The sequence below is a fragment of the Protobothrops mucrosquamatus genome, unplaced genomic scaffold (genome assembly GCF_001527695.2).
Source record: "Protobothrops mucrosquamatus isolate PMUCROS unplaced genomic scaffold, P.Mucros_1.0 scaffold219, whole genome shotgun sequence".
NCBI classification, from domain to species: Eukaryota; Metazoa; Chordata; class Lepidosauria; order Squamata; family Viperidae; genus Protobothrops; species Protobothrops mucrosquamatus.
The window spans coordinates 236,081-250,937 of record NW_015386572.1 but is presented as its reverse complement, the minus strand read 5'-3'; the positions used below and the strand labels follow the sequence as shown (position 1 = coordinate 250,937).

The 14,857-nt window shown below is 37.4% G+C and overlaps 1 protein-coding gene across 1 annotated transcript in view; it reads left to right on the top strand.

Moving 5' to 3' along the window:
- The first annotated feature begins 13,892 nt into the window (after window positions 1-13,892).
- SPDL1 (spindle apparatus coiled-coil protein 1) overlaps window positions 13,893-14,857 on the top strand; it is a 33,317-nt gene continuing 32,352 nt past the window's right edge. Inside the window, exon 1 of the mRNA XM_015814112.2 lies at window positions 13,893-14,027. Within this exon, the coding sequence (XP_015669598.2) occupies window positions 13,998-14,027 (30 nt within the window). The 5' untranslated portion in view covers window positions 13,893-13,997. The remainder of the gene's footprint in view (window positions 14,028-14,857) is intronic.

Genomic DNA, 14,857 nt, shown 5'->3' with positions numbered 1-14,857 from the left:
AGGGTAAGTTTATATGTTTAGCTTATTTTAGAACATAATCCACAGTTTTGTATGTTTCCTACTGATCCATTGACATGCACTATCAAATTGGCAACTCCTAGCAGCCACACAGATAGCTTTTCTCCATGACAATCTATCTCTAACCTTTCAGTTCTTCCAGTGGTGCACTTGATTGCCACTGTAATTGAGTCCATCCACCAGGCTATTGTTTGTCCTCTTCTTCTCTTTCTTTCCAACTTTCTCAGGTGGAAGGTTGTTTTTTATATATATATATAAATACCTAGGTCTTCACATAATGTGTTCCAAAGATGATAATTTGACCCTGGTCATTTGTGCCTTGGGTGAGAATTCAGGGTTGATTTGTTTGATGATCCTTTTGTTTATACATCTTAGCTATCCATGAAATAATTCTCAGGTTTGTTCTACACCAAAGTTTAAAAACGCTCTTCTTATTTTGCCTTCTCAAAGTCTAATTTTCACTTCATAGAATGTCACAGCCAAAAATATGGCTTACAGGATTGCTTCTTCTAAACAGAGGAAAGTGCTGATTTTGAGTGGGCTCTGAGAGATGTAAAATGGTGGGTCCATGTTACTTTCTATCTTATTTCTTATCTTTCTATAATTGGCTCATATGTTCTGTTCTTGCTCTCACAATGCACCCCTTTATCTTTTAAGTTTCATCCAGTTAAAAAAACATTCCTTTTTCTAGACCTCCATATGTGTGTAATATATCTCCCATACCCTCACAGTTTTACAAAATCTCTGTTTTACAAAAGCTCATACTGCAGTAAATCATTCTGACTTTAAAATTCCATACAGCTCTTTTCTCTGTTGGAATTAACAAGTTTTCAAAACATCCTTTGTGTTTTTTGATTATATAGCATAACACGCCATTTGTCAATATGCATCAGCATAAACCATAAAATAAATTATGTACAGACAGATTTCAATATATCTCAGTTCCAAATACAATTGAAAGATATTTTTTTAAAAAAAACAAAAAACAATACTATGCAACTAAAACCAAGAAACGGCACTCTGGAAAAATCAATTTAAAATAAACAAATCTTTGCTTCATCACAGTCTGGTCTGTGATCTGTTTCCATGCTTACATTGCAAATCACATGAGTGTTGCTGTTTGTTACCACTCTAATGATTGCTTTTGGGTCTTGATGGAGTGAAGACTTCCATTCTTTTGCAAGCTCTCTTTTGGCGAGCACTAAGAATGTAGAATTGCTGCCAGGAATGTCTCTCCACAGTTCCAAGCTTGCTTGCATAACTCACGCTTGTCACATGCAAGCACTACTCTGTGGGTGTTCATACTAGAGGGCAAAATGCTGTGTGTTCCAAAAGAATTCCTTCCCTTCTTCTAAAGTAAGGCTGTAGTAGAGCAATTGGTGATAAGGACTCACATCAAACCATTTGTGAGGCCCCAGGCAAATTGGTAAATAGGTTTGCACTGGTCAGACTGTGAGACTGGAGAGCCGGATTTTTGGAAGGAATCAAGGAAGCTTTCCTTCATTTTATGAAAAAAATATTAGGGCAGGAAGTTGAAATCTAATAGTGGTGTGGGAGGGATTTGGGGAGCTGCAATAAAGAGTTTGGAGGCTCTAGGGCAGGGGTCTTCAAACTTGGCCCTTTTATGACTTGTGGAATTCCTGAGGAATTCCTCAGCCAGGCATGCTGGTTGAGGAATTCTGGGAGTTGAAGTCCACAAGTCATAAAAGGGCCAAGTCTGAAGACCCCTGCTGTAGGGGCTGCAGTAATTAAAGACACTAACTCTAGTATTTTAGTGGTATAAGTGGTTATGGTGTCAAGAATCATGTATGTGGGTACTTAGAACTTGGAGCTTTCTGTTACACCAAGGGGCACATCAATATGATTATCTTAACATGAATGGGGCTTTAGAGCAGCTCCTACACCAGGAGTCCTAAAGCTTCTCTGATCTCAAAAGATCAGTCTAAGAATTTAGGACAGGTAGAATTTACCTGGGTAGCAGTAATCTTATCCTGCCTAGTCCTTGTAGCTCACCAATGAAAACAGAGATTTCAATCCATTTACAGACCTTTTAAAAATCTCCTTGATCTTTTATTTGACCTCTTTCCCATCTTGTTGGCTAAAAGGAGAAAGGATATTTACAGAAATAAGTAACATGCCGGAACCAAAGGGGCTGGCAATCTGTTGCACTGAAAAACTTGATTTAAGCTATACAAGTAGAACCTGCAGTAAAACACTAACCAAATTTTCACTTTGTGTTAACTGACAGTTTGCTTAAATATGGCTTGGTAAGGGAAAGTCAATTGGCTATGATTGCATAAAAATAAGGTGTGGTGATGGACATAGTTCAGGTCTGATACATGTTTTGTAAGAATTATACGTACTTGCATTCATAGAATAAAACAAATTACATCTCAAAGTATTGAAACACCTGATAAAAGTAAAACGTTCGGTATGTTTTGAAAATAGCAAGATACCAAAAGACTTGAGTAGAGTAAATCCAATATTCAAATAGGAGAAAGAAAAGGCTGGGATACAGCCACCATCCATTAACTTATTCAATCCTGTTTAAAAGCTATCCAAGTTGTAGTTACTAACATGCTATTGTGGCAATAGCACACATTAATATGCATTCCACATATTAATTATGCACTGTTGAAAAAGCACATATTTAATTTTCTCTCCAGTCTGCTTTAATCAGCATCGCATCAGGAATGCTTATCAGATTGAGATTTAGTGTGCTAGGACCTGGTGTTAGAAGGATTTCTTTTAGGGGTTCTAGTTGGCTACTATTACACATGAGTAAGTAATGTGATGCAGTAGTGAAACAGTTGCATCACCATCTTTGGAGGTTTCATTGCATTGATACTGTACTTGTAGTACTGTGTCCAGTTTTGGGCATCACACTTTAAAAGAAAGTTATGAAGATGATAAAGAGCCTGGAAACCAAGCCTTGTAAATAAAGTTTAAATGAGCTGGGCACATCTACTATAGCTTGAAAAATAGAATAAAGAGAGATCATTGTGACTTATAAATATTTAAAAGTATTTTGATCTCTTGAAATACTAATTTGAAATCTGACCTATCAGATAGCATTGACTCCATGTAATCCAGGTGTTTTGTTTCTACAGTCCACATAATTCTTTTGTTTTATAGCAAGGACAAGGAAAGGAGATTGGTACAGTGGAAATGCAAATGGGATGTTTTAATTCAGAGAAGTTGCTAGCTGCTGAGAGAGATTAGACTATAAGAAGATATAAAGATGGTGAGGAATGTTTAAAGTTAAAAATTGCAACTTAGATGGTATACAGAGTTTTTAATGTACGATGATCTAATCTTAATAATGAAGGATTCCCTGAATGTTGATCCCTGCAAAAGCATCCTAGGATCTTTCTAGATTGGTCTGCACCCAGGCTTGACTAAGATCCAGTACATTTTAGGATTTAAGTGACTTAGATTACAATTATTAATGTGACTCAAACAGATGATGGGATAATAGATTAAAAGAGTTGGACTGATGTGCAGAATAACACATGGTGGGTGGATGTGAAATTAAAGAAAGGAAATTCAAACTGTATCTTAGGAGGAATTTTATGATAGTAGGAATAATTAAAGAGTAGAATGCTCTACACAGAAATGTGAGAAACTCCCTTTTGCTGGAGGTTTATAAATGGGGACTGATTTAACTGATTCTTGCACCAAGCAGGAGGTTGACCTATACTGTTTTTTTAAAACTCATATAATTCTGATTCCGAAATTCCTAAAGGCTGGATTCATATCTTGAACAACACCTTAATCTACTTTTTTTTGGTTTTGCTTTGTACACTTTGTGAATCCAACAATGGAGAACAGTAAACCTTATATTATGATGTAGTGTTTCATGAATACAGTTGTCTGCAGTTTAAGCAACTATGGGTTAGTGCACAACATGCGCACAGTGGAGGTTGTATGTCCGTTCTGGCTCTGTGCAGCCTTTGATACCATTAACCATGCTGTTATTATGGACTGGCTTAGGGAGGTGGGAGTGGGGAACGCCAAGTTAAGGTAGTTCTTTTCCTTCTTCCTGGGTCAGTTCCAGTTAAGTGTTGTTTTACAGGCTGCTTCAGGGCTCTGTCCTATACCCCTTTCCCACTTTTAATATCTCCATCAAACCATTGGTCATTCACTATTATAAAGTAAGGCATCATTCATATTATAATAATAATAATAATAATAATAATAATAATAATAATAATAATAATAATAATAATAATAATAATAATAATAATAATAATAATAATAATAATGTCTTGGAGGTCATCTAGTCTAACCCCCTGCTCAGGCAGGAAACCCTATGCCATTTCAGACAAATGGCTGTCCAGACTCTTCTTAAAAACTTCCACTGTTGGAGCATTCACCACTTCTGGAGGCAGGTTGATATCCATGTGTACTTTGCACCAGGTATCCAAATGAGGTTCTGTTCCAAAGACTGCAGGCTTTGAGGGTATGGCTGGGGAAGAGCAAAGATGGCACTGCCTAATTCAGATGTGATGCACAACCTGAAGGTCCTCCTGGCCTCACAGCTCAGCTTCTTATTGCCACATTTTGAATCTCCTCCCCCAAAAACACAAGAACATGTTGTGAATGTCCACTCAAAGAATCTCGTAATGCTCATTGCAAGAGGCACTTCTCAGTCCAACAAAACAATAAAAGAATGATACATCTAATCTGATTTCAAGATTTCTATAAAAAGCAATATGCCTTTAGGTAAGAATTATATGCATAAAATATATAAAATACATCTATATAAAAGATGTGCTGAAAGTTTTTATTATTTGCAAGCAATTGCCATTTTTGTTGAAAATAGCCCATGCAAAAAATAATTAAACATAGTAATAACTGCATAGGAGCGCCAACATGATTGCCAATGTCCGATAACGGATATGGCAAAAGAAGAAGCATAACTGCATTAATATTTGCTTTTAAAACTCATTTAATAGCTCTAAAATACTTCATTTAAGAAGCTAGCGTTGTTCCATATGATTACTTTTTTTCCTTCGCGGAGAAAACAGTAGTATACTAATGACAACAGGCTCTTAGATGACCTGTTACAAAAAAAAAAAAATCTCACCTGGTATAACTGAAGGATTTGCATCCTTAACTTTTAGCTTCAATGTTGTATGTCAAGATATGGAGATCAACTGCCACAAGGTGGAGCTAGTGGCATGATGCTAGATTAGAGGATCTTATTCAGATAGCATTCAAGATTTGCAAAGGAAAAAGGTAATGCGATTTGGTTGACTTCTGATAGGGCCAGAATACACAAAACTATCTGGCAGCAAGTGTTGCTCTAATGGCATTTGAATTCACCCCATAATCAAGAAACAATTTACTGTTTAGGCTTCATTAATAAAGTGAAGACAGGATGCAATTTGCAACTTTAATATAAGCAGGATGCCATGAAAGTTTGTTTGGGCAATTTAAGCATGAGCAAGAAATCAAAATCCTAAATTTGTATAATTATGTTGCACTTTGATGTATGCATGAATATTGTTGCCTTCTTCAGGAACGCAAAGGCCCCTTATATAGGATATTTTTTTTTATGCTCCACAATCATGACTGGGGTGAAAGTCACCCAGTGAAAATCCATGGTGACACCAGCTTCCTTCAGACTGAATGGCACTGGAGGGCTTAAAGAATCAACTGCTGTGGTGCAAAATTGTGGATCCTGCTAAGACTTTATATGAAATCAAATGTAAGAACTGAGTTTCTTAAACTTTTTTCTTCCAGGACCCCTTCCTACTTTTAAAAATTATGGAGGCATACGCAAATAGCTTTTCTTTGTTTGTAATATGTATTTACTATATTAAACATTAAAAGTGATTTATTCTCTGATGTTCCCACTTCTCAAAATTATTTCATGGGATTTTAATACTGTATTATTATTCAACATACGCTGGCAAATAACTTTGATTTCACAGATTCCCCCAGTGGTCGTAAGACCACATTTTAAGAAACACTGAAATATCCAAATACAGGCCATTTTCCTAGAAGGCTGCATTCTGTTATGCCACTAATATGTGATGAAAGCTGGATCCGGATAATTAATTATAAGGATACCTCTCCCCCCCCCCCCCAATTCCTTGGATATCACCGGTTGTAACAGTTCTTTCTATGCATAAGAATGTAATCAGTATTTTGAATTGTCATTTCAGGTGGATCCTATGAACAAGTACGAGGATCTATGAAGGTCCGACTTCTCCTTTCTTCCTTGCAGCAAAGCCGTTTGCTAAATTGGCAACTGAGTCCACGGCCTTCTCCCTATCCCAGGGGTAGGCAACCTCGGCTCTTTTATGACTCGTGGACTTCAACTCCCAGAATTCCTGAGTCAGCTATGCTGACTCAGGAATTCTGGGAGTTGAAGTCCACGAGTCATAAAAGAGCCGAGGTTGCCTACCCCCGCCGTTATCCTGGCGGCGCTCAAAGAGTACGCTCAATTTACATATCCAAAGGGTAGCTAAATCGCCTGAAAGTCCACCTCGTCCACCCCACCGCGGGTTCCCTACTGGGCATGCGCAGAGTATGTCCAAGCCGAATCTCATAAATCTCGCGAGATCGAATCCGCCTGGCGCGGGTTCTGAGACTAAAATTCAAATGCTGGTTTGCGGGGGTTGTTGCACTTTTTAGGTAAAGGCGAAGCAGGTAAGTGCCAGCCGGTTTTCCGGCACAAATCCTCGCATAATGGGTGTCACTTAAAAAGTAACAGCCAGAATATGCAGGGGCAGCAATAATTACAGAAGAAGAGGACTTTTCTTTTTCTCCAGAGTGGTCTTTGCTACTAGTAAGACTGCAGCATTAACCTTTTTTTAAAAAAAAAAGAAAAGAAAAAAAAAACGAGGTTTGCCAGGACTTTCCTAGTTGTACGGCTTCTGGAGAAAGTTCCACAGTTGGTTTACATCCTTACAATAGTTTTTTCTCCCAAAAGCGAAGTTAGTTGCTTTCAGCTTGAGCCGCTACCTGCTTCCTCTTTCCTCCGCCTCTTCCTGTTTTCACTCCGTGTGGCTGAAGGCAGCCTCCCTCTGTGTATTGGACTCCCCCCTGCCTTTTAGGGAATAGTAAAAAGCAGCAGCTTCAGCCTGCTAGATCTGGAGGGCTGGGTGAAGAAAGGAGAGAAAAGGGGGAGAGCCTTCTTTATGCTATGGGCTAGCGCAGGGATAGGCAACCTTGGCTCTTTTATGACTCGTGGACTTCAAGTCCCAGAATTCCTGAGCCAGCATGGCTGGCTCAGGAATTCTGGGACTTGAAGTCCACGAGTCATAAAAGAGCCAAGGTTGCCTACCCCTGGGCTAGCGCTTTTCCTAAAGATCCAATTGCTCAACCCTGCACTCACCTAGATTACTTCATGATTCTCTTTCATAGTTTAGGCAGGGCAAGAATCAGAAAAGAGTTTCATTATTTTGCCTGTTTTATACTGGCATACAATTAGAATTGATCCTCCCACTGAAACAAATGTCCTGCACATTCTGATCAATTTTCCTTAAAAGTTTTTACTCTTAGAAACCCATGATTCTATTACCCTAAAAGTAGCTAAATTCTACTCATATGCAAAATGCGTAGCCTGCCAATTGATAAACTGAGTTAGTTTTATGGTTCTTTTTTTTTGTATGTAACCTGCTTTTTTACTATTGTTTTATTTTATTATAGCTTTATTTTGTACTTGTACTATAAAGATACTTGTACTAGAAGAGAACTGGAATTTTAAACAATTCTATATACATATAATTATATATATATTTCCATATATAGAAAAATATATACATACAGACACTCTGAAGGTTATTTGGTTTGGAACTATGACAGTAAATGGTCCATTTCCTTTTGGTTTGCATAATACTGTTTTCCACAATCCTAACTGATAACTTTTTTCACTTTTTCTTCCTGTCCAGGGATATTTTATATGCTGCTGCTGCTCAAATTTCTTCTGAATTGGAGATGCAGATTTAGATTTTGATTCTTTTGAACTGAAGTATATAACTCTGTAACTGAGGTTTTGCCAGTTATTTTTTAACATTTTAAAAATTCTTAATCTTGAAATCATCAGTTGCAGACCTTGAGGCATTTTTTTTCTAGTTTTTGGACAATATATTGTCCCAAGTGCTGAAGTGCCAGATGGTTGAAAGGAAGAATTATTGTTCTCCAGTCTTTTGCTAAAATAACTAGAGAAAGGAAATGGAGCTGAAGAGATTCTTTCAGTGCAAAGAGTGACTAGCTCTAACCTTTTCATGAAAGGTTCAAGTCAGCTGTTTTATTTCATTCTACCTATATTGCAGGAACCTTCCCTGTCTGCTTACCTTCTCTTGGGAACAAACAACACCCCATGGACTTAAGAGAAGGGGTCAGGTTTATATCTCATGTGACTATTGAAGGACTCAAAGCTAGATTCTCACTTGATTCCTCCTTGCCTGGCCAGGAGTTTCCTAACTCATAGTAAACAAATAATTGTGTGATTTTTTTCTTTATAGTGTTAAAGAATATACCAGTGATGGTGAACCTTTTAGAGACTGAGTGCCCAAACTGCAACCCAAAATCCACTTATGCATCGTCGGGTGCCGGGTGGGTGTGGCCAATTGGGTGGGCTTGGCCAATTGGATGGGCGTGGCTGCAGTGGTAACGGCACACTGGGTGGGACTAAAAAGTTCAATTCCAACTTTGCAAGATCTCTTTTTTTCCGCGAGAAGTTGAAATTGACTAATTGAACTTTTTTTTTTTGCACACGGCAGTGGAGGCCTAAAGCGAAAAGGTTTTATAAAACCCAGCTGAAGGCCTAGGATTGGGGCGACGGTGCGCGTGCCCACAGAGAGGGCTCTGAGTGCCGCCTCTGGCATCCGTGCCATAGGTTCACCACCACTGGAATATACCATAAGTACTTACAAAAAGAGAATAATTAGAATAAGATGCTACTGTGTTTCCCCCAAAATAAGACCCGGTCTTATTTATTTTTTTTGCCTTCAAAATAGGCACGTGAACTTATTTTTGGGTTGTCTTTTCCACTCACCTTGCCCTGGTGGCACTGACAGCCCCGCCCAGCCGGCCCACTTTTTCTGTCACCGAAGGAAATGCGTCTGCAGCTTAGAATGGAGCTCCGGCCTGCATTTAAGGCCTCTGAAGCCGAGAACCGAGCTCCGGATTGAATCCGTAGCTCAGTTCTTGACTGCAGAGGCCTATCTGGAAGGCCTATGACAGCAAAATGCAGGCCAGAGCTCCATTCTCAGCTGCAGAGGCATTTCTTTCGGCGGCAGAAGTGGGCTGGCAACGCAAGGCAGCTGTCAGGGCATGGGAGGCCTGGCTGCAACGGTAAGCAGGTTAGGGGGGCACAGGGGAGCTCTACCCGCCACCCCGACCCTAACTTGAATTTTAGGCATGTGCCTCTCCCCAAAACTAGGGCTTATTTTTGGGGTAAGGCTTATATTAAGCCCACCCCCAAAAATCAAGCTAGAGTTTATTTTGGGGGTAGGTCTTCCAGGGAAACACAGTATAAGAAGTAGAAAATACAGTGGCAAACTTGGGATGAATATTTTTCATGATAATTTTTATAATAGAAATTGTGTAACTAAGAACCCTTACAGGATGATCATGATACTAAAGACAGAGAATAAATGTGACTAGAGGAAACCACAATTTTGCACTGAAGTAGGAAGTTGTTTCAGGTTTGAAGGCACATTGGAAGGAGTTTGGGGACTCATCTTCAAAATAAATGCAGTGAAGACGTTAGTCACAGACTAGGGCCAGAACAAGTTTAAATAGATTAAATTTCATAAAATACATTTATGAAATTGTATAAGAAATTATTAAAAACCGGTGTAATTGTAAAATATATTCTCCCCATTCTCATAAAAAATTGAATTTTTAATCTGACGCTAATAAAAGGAATAGTATATTTCCTTCTAACTGCAAAATGAAATTATTTCCAAACTATACTTATAAATCAACTTTAACCATCTATAATTCACTAAACTCAATTAACATAAATATTATTTTCCATCCTTACTGAGATGAGAAGAAATTTTTTACCATCCCAGAAATTCCTATGAAAGGGCTGCAATATTTCAATTATTAAACAAGAATCCACAATCCCAACAACCTTTTCCCGCTCTTCCAATTCATTTTAAAATGTATTTTCAATTCATGTCAAGGGAGGGATCACAGGGACTTTCCAGCAATCTTTATTTTTCATATCCCTACCTCTTTTATCCAGAGGCAAGGATATGAAAGATGTGCAAGCCATTGATTTCTGTCCTCAGCCGGATCCAAAGTACAATGGATATCTCAGTGGGCAGACTGATTGTGACTGTAATAAGTGTGAAGTCTGGTAAATGTTAAGGAAGCTACTGTTGCTGCTTGCCTGCATGAACTGTGTTGCCCTTTCTTCTGACTGCTCCAGGAACCCTGTATTGTTTTTTATTGTCTTTATTTTTATTTGTATTTTATATTAAGAAAAACACTTTTAATGTATGTTTTTTAAAAAAGTGGTAAGAAACAAGATGATGAGAGAACGGGGAAAAGCTTTCTGGCAATGGCTTATAAAGTAGCAAAAGGCCAAAATAGTGAATAGAAAGTGCTATAGTTGGGGGGGGGGGGAGGATAACCATTTTTCAGTAGCTGTCTTACTAAATTGTTATTGTCCTTTCATATCTCTTCCTTAGTGAGATCTTTACTCACTTTTGGTAAATATTGTAGAAACGAATCAAATAGCAGTGGCAATGAAGGATGTTAAGGAGAGAAGCTGCTTCTTATTGCCAAGCAATAAAGGTCCACAAACTGGGTTTGCCCAACTGAATAAACCCAATCTGCTACTATTTACCACTGGTATTGTGGCAGATAACTAAAGAAATACTGGGTATTCTCAGCTAAGTAAACAGATCTTTATGCTTGTGGCTAACAGATCCTGGATTTTTGTCCAAAAAAGTATACACAACTAAAAGGTAAAAGGTTGGCAAGGGAGAATGTTTAGCCAATTTTATCCTAAACAAACATCTTCTGTGCATCCATCTAGGATGAAAAATTAAAAAGCATAGAGATGGAGTCCCTGTTTTGTGAAGTGAAACAAGACTTTCGAAATCTCCAAACCCAGAATCTTCTAGGTTTGGTTTCAGAGCTTGATCACTCGACATAGGTAGTTAATACAAATCTAAATAAATAAATAACATGGATCCAAGAAATGATCAACTTTCTTAATTGAGACAGCATTCTAGACCTTAAAATGATACAAATAGCAGATGAAGATAAAGTGTTCCTATGGTTGTCATTATTGAGCCTCATAAAGCCTCATTGCTATACATTTTGGTACCATGTACTAAATTTGAAAGAGGTCAGTAGGGAAGTTCTATTCATATTTGCTTAGAAGTAAATCGAACTGAATTAAATGGTTCTTATTGTCTGGTAAATGGATCTAGGAGTACAGCCTAAAGGTTCTTTGACTAGCTCTAAAATAGTCCTTAATAAATTTCCTATGCAAATTTCAGAGTTCTGATTTTCTACTTGTGATTTTTTTATAGCTGATTTAGTGTAAAGTCTTGTTAGTGGTTTAGTGTAAAACGTTTGTTAAAACTCAGCAAAAATAACTGAAAGTTTCAGTATACTGGTGCTGTCTTATAAGTATTGGAAGAAATGAGACTGGAACTCTTTGGCCTTAGTTACAGAGAACCACTGTTCATTGGCAATCTTGTAGGGTTTGGCAACCATGGAAATAGTGAAGGAACAGATTGAAAAGGATTTGCATTTCAATTATCTCCCCATGTGGTTTAAGAAAAGCTATTCTAAGAGCCTGCAGTGATGGTGACAAAATCAGGAATGATCTTCAAGATAAAAGTAAACAGATTTCCCAGTTAAAAAAGCATCATTTGGTTTAAATTTGTACTTTCATAAGATGGAATGTACTTGAAGGTCAGTTTCTAGTTTTTTCTTCGCAAAATGTTATTGGACTGAGAAGATTTCAGTTCTTTTAGTTTCAGTGTTCATTTGAATATAGTTTTAATGCTTACTTACTGCCAAGTATTACTTTGCATGTAGCTTTCAAATATTTTCTAGTTTAAGCATTTTGTGGCAGCTAGTTGTGTTATGTCAAATTGTAAAATGTTGTAAAAGTTATTAGATGTTAGAGTCTTATTTGGTTTACTATGACTCAGTATATTTGATTTCTAGTTTAAAATGTTAACACATTGCTGATGGCTCTAAAATATACTGCTTAATGTTGTTATTATGCAGACTGAAGCTATATAGCTTAATCAGGAAAAGGGAGGAAGATAAAAAAACATTCTTGCCACAATTGCCATTAAGTACTGCTAATCTTGATTGGGTTTCATTATAATAATGAAATATTGAATAATGTTGAAAATAAAAAAAATCAGAATCTTGAAGTTCATAAAACCATCAATCACATTTATGATACAACTATTTATTTATAGTTTTAATGGATAAAAATGATGAAAGATTGTTAATATGACAGGATAAATGTGATGTTTTTGTTTTACCAGATCATGCCTCTGATGATTTACTGGGTATACTTTTTTGGAATTAAGGTCTGCTGCTCAGAGTCTGATCCAAACTGAGTCGGTTAGCTTGGAATAAAATTTGGTAGCTGTAGAAGATACATATTAAATATTTTAATATTTTAAAAGAAGAACATGAAGAATTTTCAGGAATGCTTTAACTTAGATTACTGACATGAGGACATGGGTTCTACCTATTGCGGTTTCTGGAAAACCAATACTACATTTCAGGATAAAAGTGATTTGCTTTATATTAACATGAGTTTGTATTAGTTTTGCAGTTTACTTGGTATTTTCTTTGAGAAGTTACTATTATAAACTTTATAAATAAGCTTTTCAAAGCTACTAAGAAAGTGTGACTCAAATTTGTTTCAATCAGCAGTACTGTTTGGGCAATTTATATGGCGATCTAACCTCTATTCTGTATGTACAGTTTTGTTTCCCCTTCTATCTTTCAGCTATCTTGTTTTTAAACTTTTTATATCTATTGGTGGTTTAACAACTAGAGTAAGCATTTTCCTTGTTTTTCATTTTGTTAAAAGTCCAGGAATCTTTTTATGTGAATTGATGAAATGGGATTCAAGTATAATCCTAATCCATAAATGTTTGGCTTTGCATGCAATGTGAGCCAAGCTGATTTTATCTTATCGAATAAACTATGATTAAGCAAACCATGGTACAGTTTGTAAACCCAACCTGAATGCAATTTAATATCAGGCTAAGAATACTAAGACCACTGTGTTCTTCACACTCAGTTAATATATTTGTGTCCCCAAATATAAAAGACCCTTTGTCTTTCATGCTGGCTATGGAAGAATAGCAATATTTATATATGATACATTAATGGATTGGTTATTTATTTGGCAGAAAACTGTAGATAGCCTGTATTTTAAAGACCTAGTCAGATCATAGCCTACCTGTGATTAAATATGTCACTGAGGGTAATGAGTTCTTTAAGGATGAGCAGTGGGAATTATTGATTGGTGAAGGTTAATTTGTTTATGAAAGTGTAGTTGGTCTGTATATGAGGACTAAGATTTTTAGATGATTGCTGATTTCTTTGATGGCACAATAATGACCCACAATACCTTGAACCAATGAGTAGCATCCACAAAGCAATGTTCTATCAAGTGAGGATGTGGTTCTCCTTTCTCCAGGGAGGTCTCCAATCAGTTTTGGGGAGGGGGTTCTGCTTTGTAGGAGTAAGTACCATAAGTATATAAATTATGAAGGGGAGCTCTTCTAAATCCCATCAATAAATAAGATATATGAATTTTACCCATAATAGATTGATTTTTAAAAGTTGTACATCATATATAGTTTCAGTGTTAAAAGAAAATGGAGACAGACAGAGACATAAATTCACGTCTTCGGTGTCAACTGAAAGAAGCTGAAGAAGAAAGAAGAAAAGCAGCACAGTATGGTTTAAAGTTGGTGGAAAGCGAAAACTTGCTGCAGAATCGGCTAGATGAAATGCAAAATGAAATGGTTACCATAACAGAGGTGAAATTTTAAGCATTGTATAAGAGTGTTTTGATAGATTCTACTCTCTGACATAGAAGCATTAATGTTGCTGTTGTGAAATAACATTAACATGTTAACATTAAAAAATTACAGTTCTCTGTATAGTCTTCTACACCAGTGGTCCTTAACCTTTCCAGCTTGGTGGCCTGGCATGGTGTGCGTGTGTGTGAGAGAGTGTTAAAGAGAGAGTGGCAGGTGTGGCTGCAGCTCCATTTGTGTGAGTGGCGTAAGCGGAGGGTCCTTGTGCTTGTGCCTGAAATTCCACTTGCACAAGCTTGGCCATTTTCTCGTGGCCCAATAGTGGGCTAAAGCCCAGGGGTTGGGGACCCCGTTCTACACCAGTTTTAAAGGTTTTGTAATGGAGTACTGTAATTATATTGCATTCATTAATAATGAGGTTAATAGTTGTTACCGTTACAAGTAATTCTTGACTTACATCCCATTCATTTGTTGACAGTTCAGAGTTACGCCACTAAAAATGTGACAACCAGTCTTTGCACTTAAAACCAATGCAGTATCCCCATAGTCAGGTGATAAAAATTTGGTTGCTTGGCATCTAGCATATATTACAATGGTTGCAGTATCCCTGGATTCATGTGATCATCATTTACAACCTTCTGTTGTGATTCCGTGCCAGCCTGTGTTCCCAACAGCTGAGTCTGAGGAGGATGTGGAGGAGGCTGTTGAGGGGCCATCAGGGTCAGAGGGAGGCTCTGATGAATTACAAGACTCACGGCTTGATGAAGAGCCTGGCCCCTCCAGTTGTGTTTCTGATGAAGCTCAGCTGTGTGAGGAGCAGGAGTCAGATT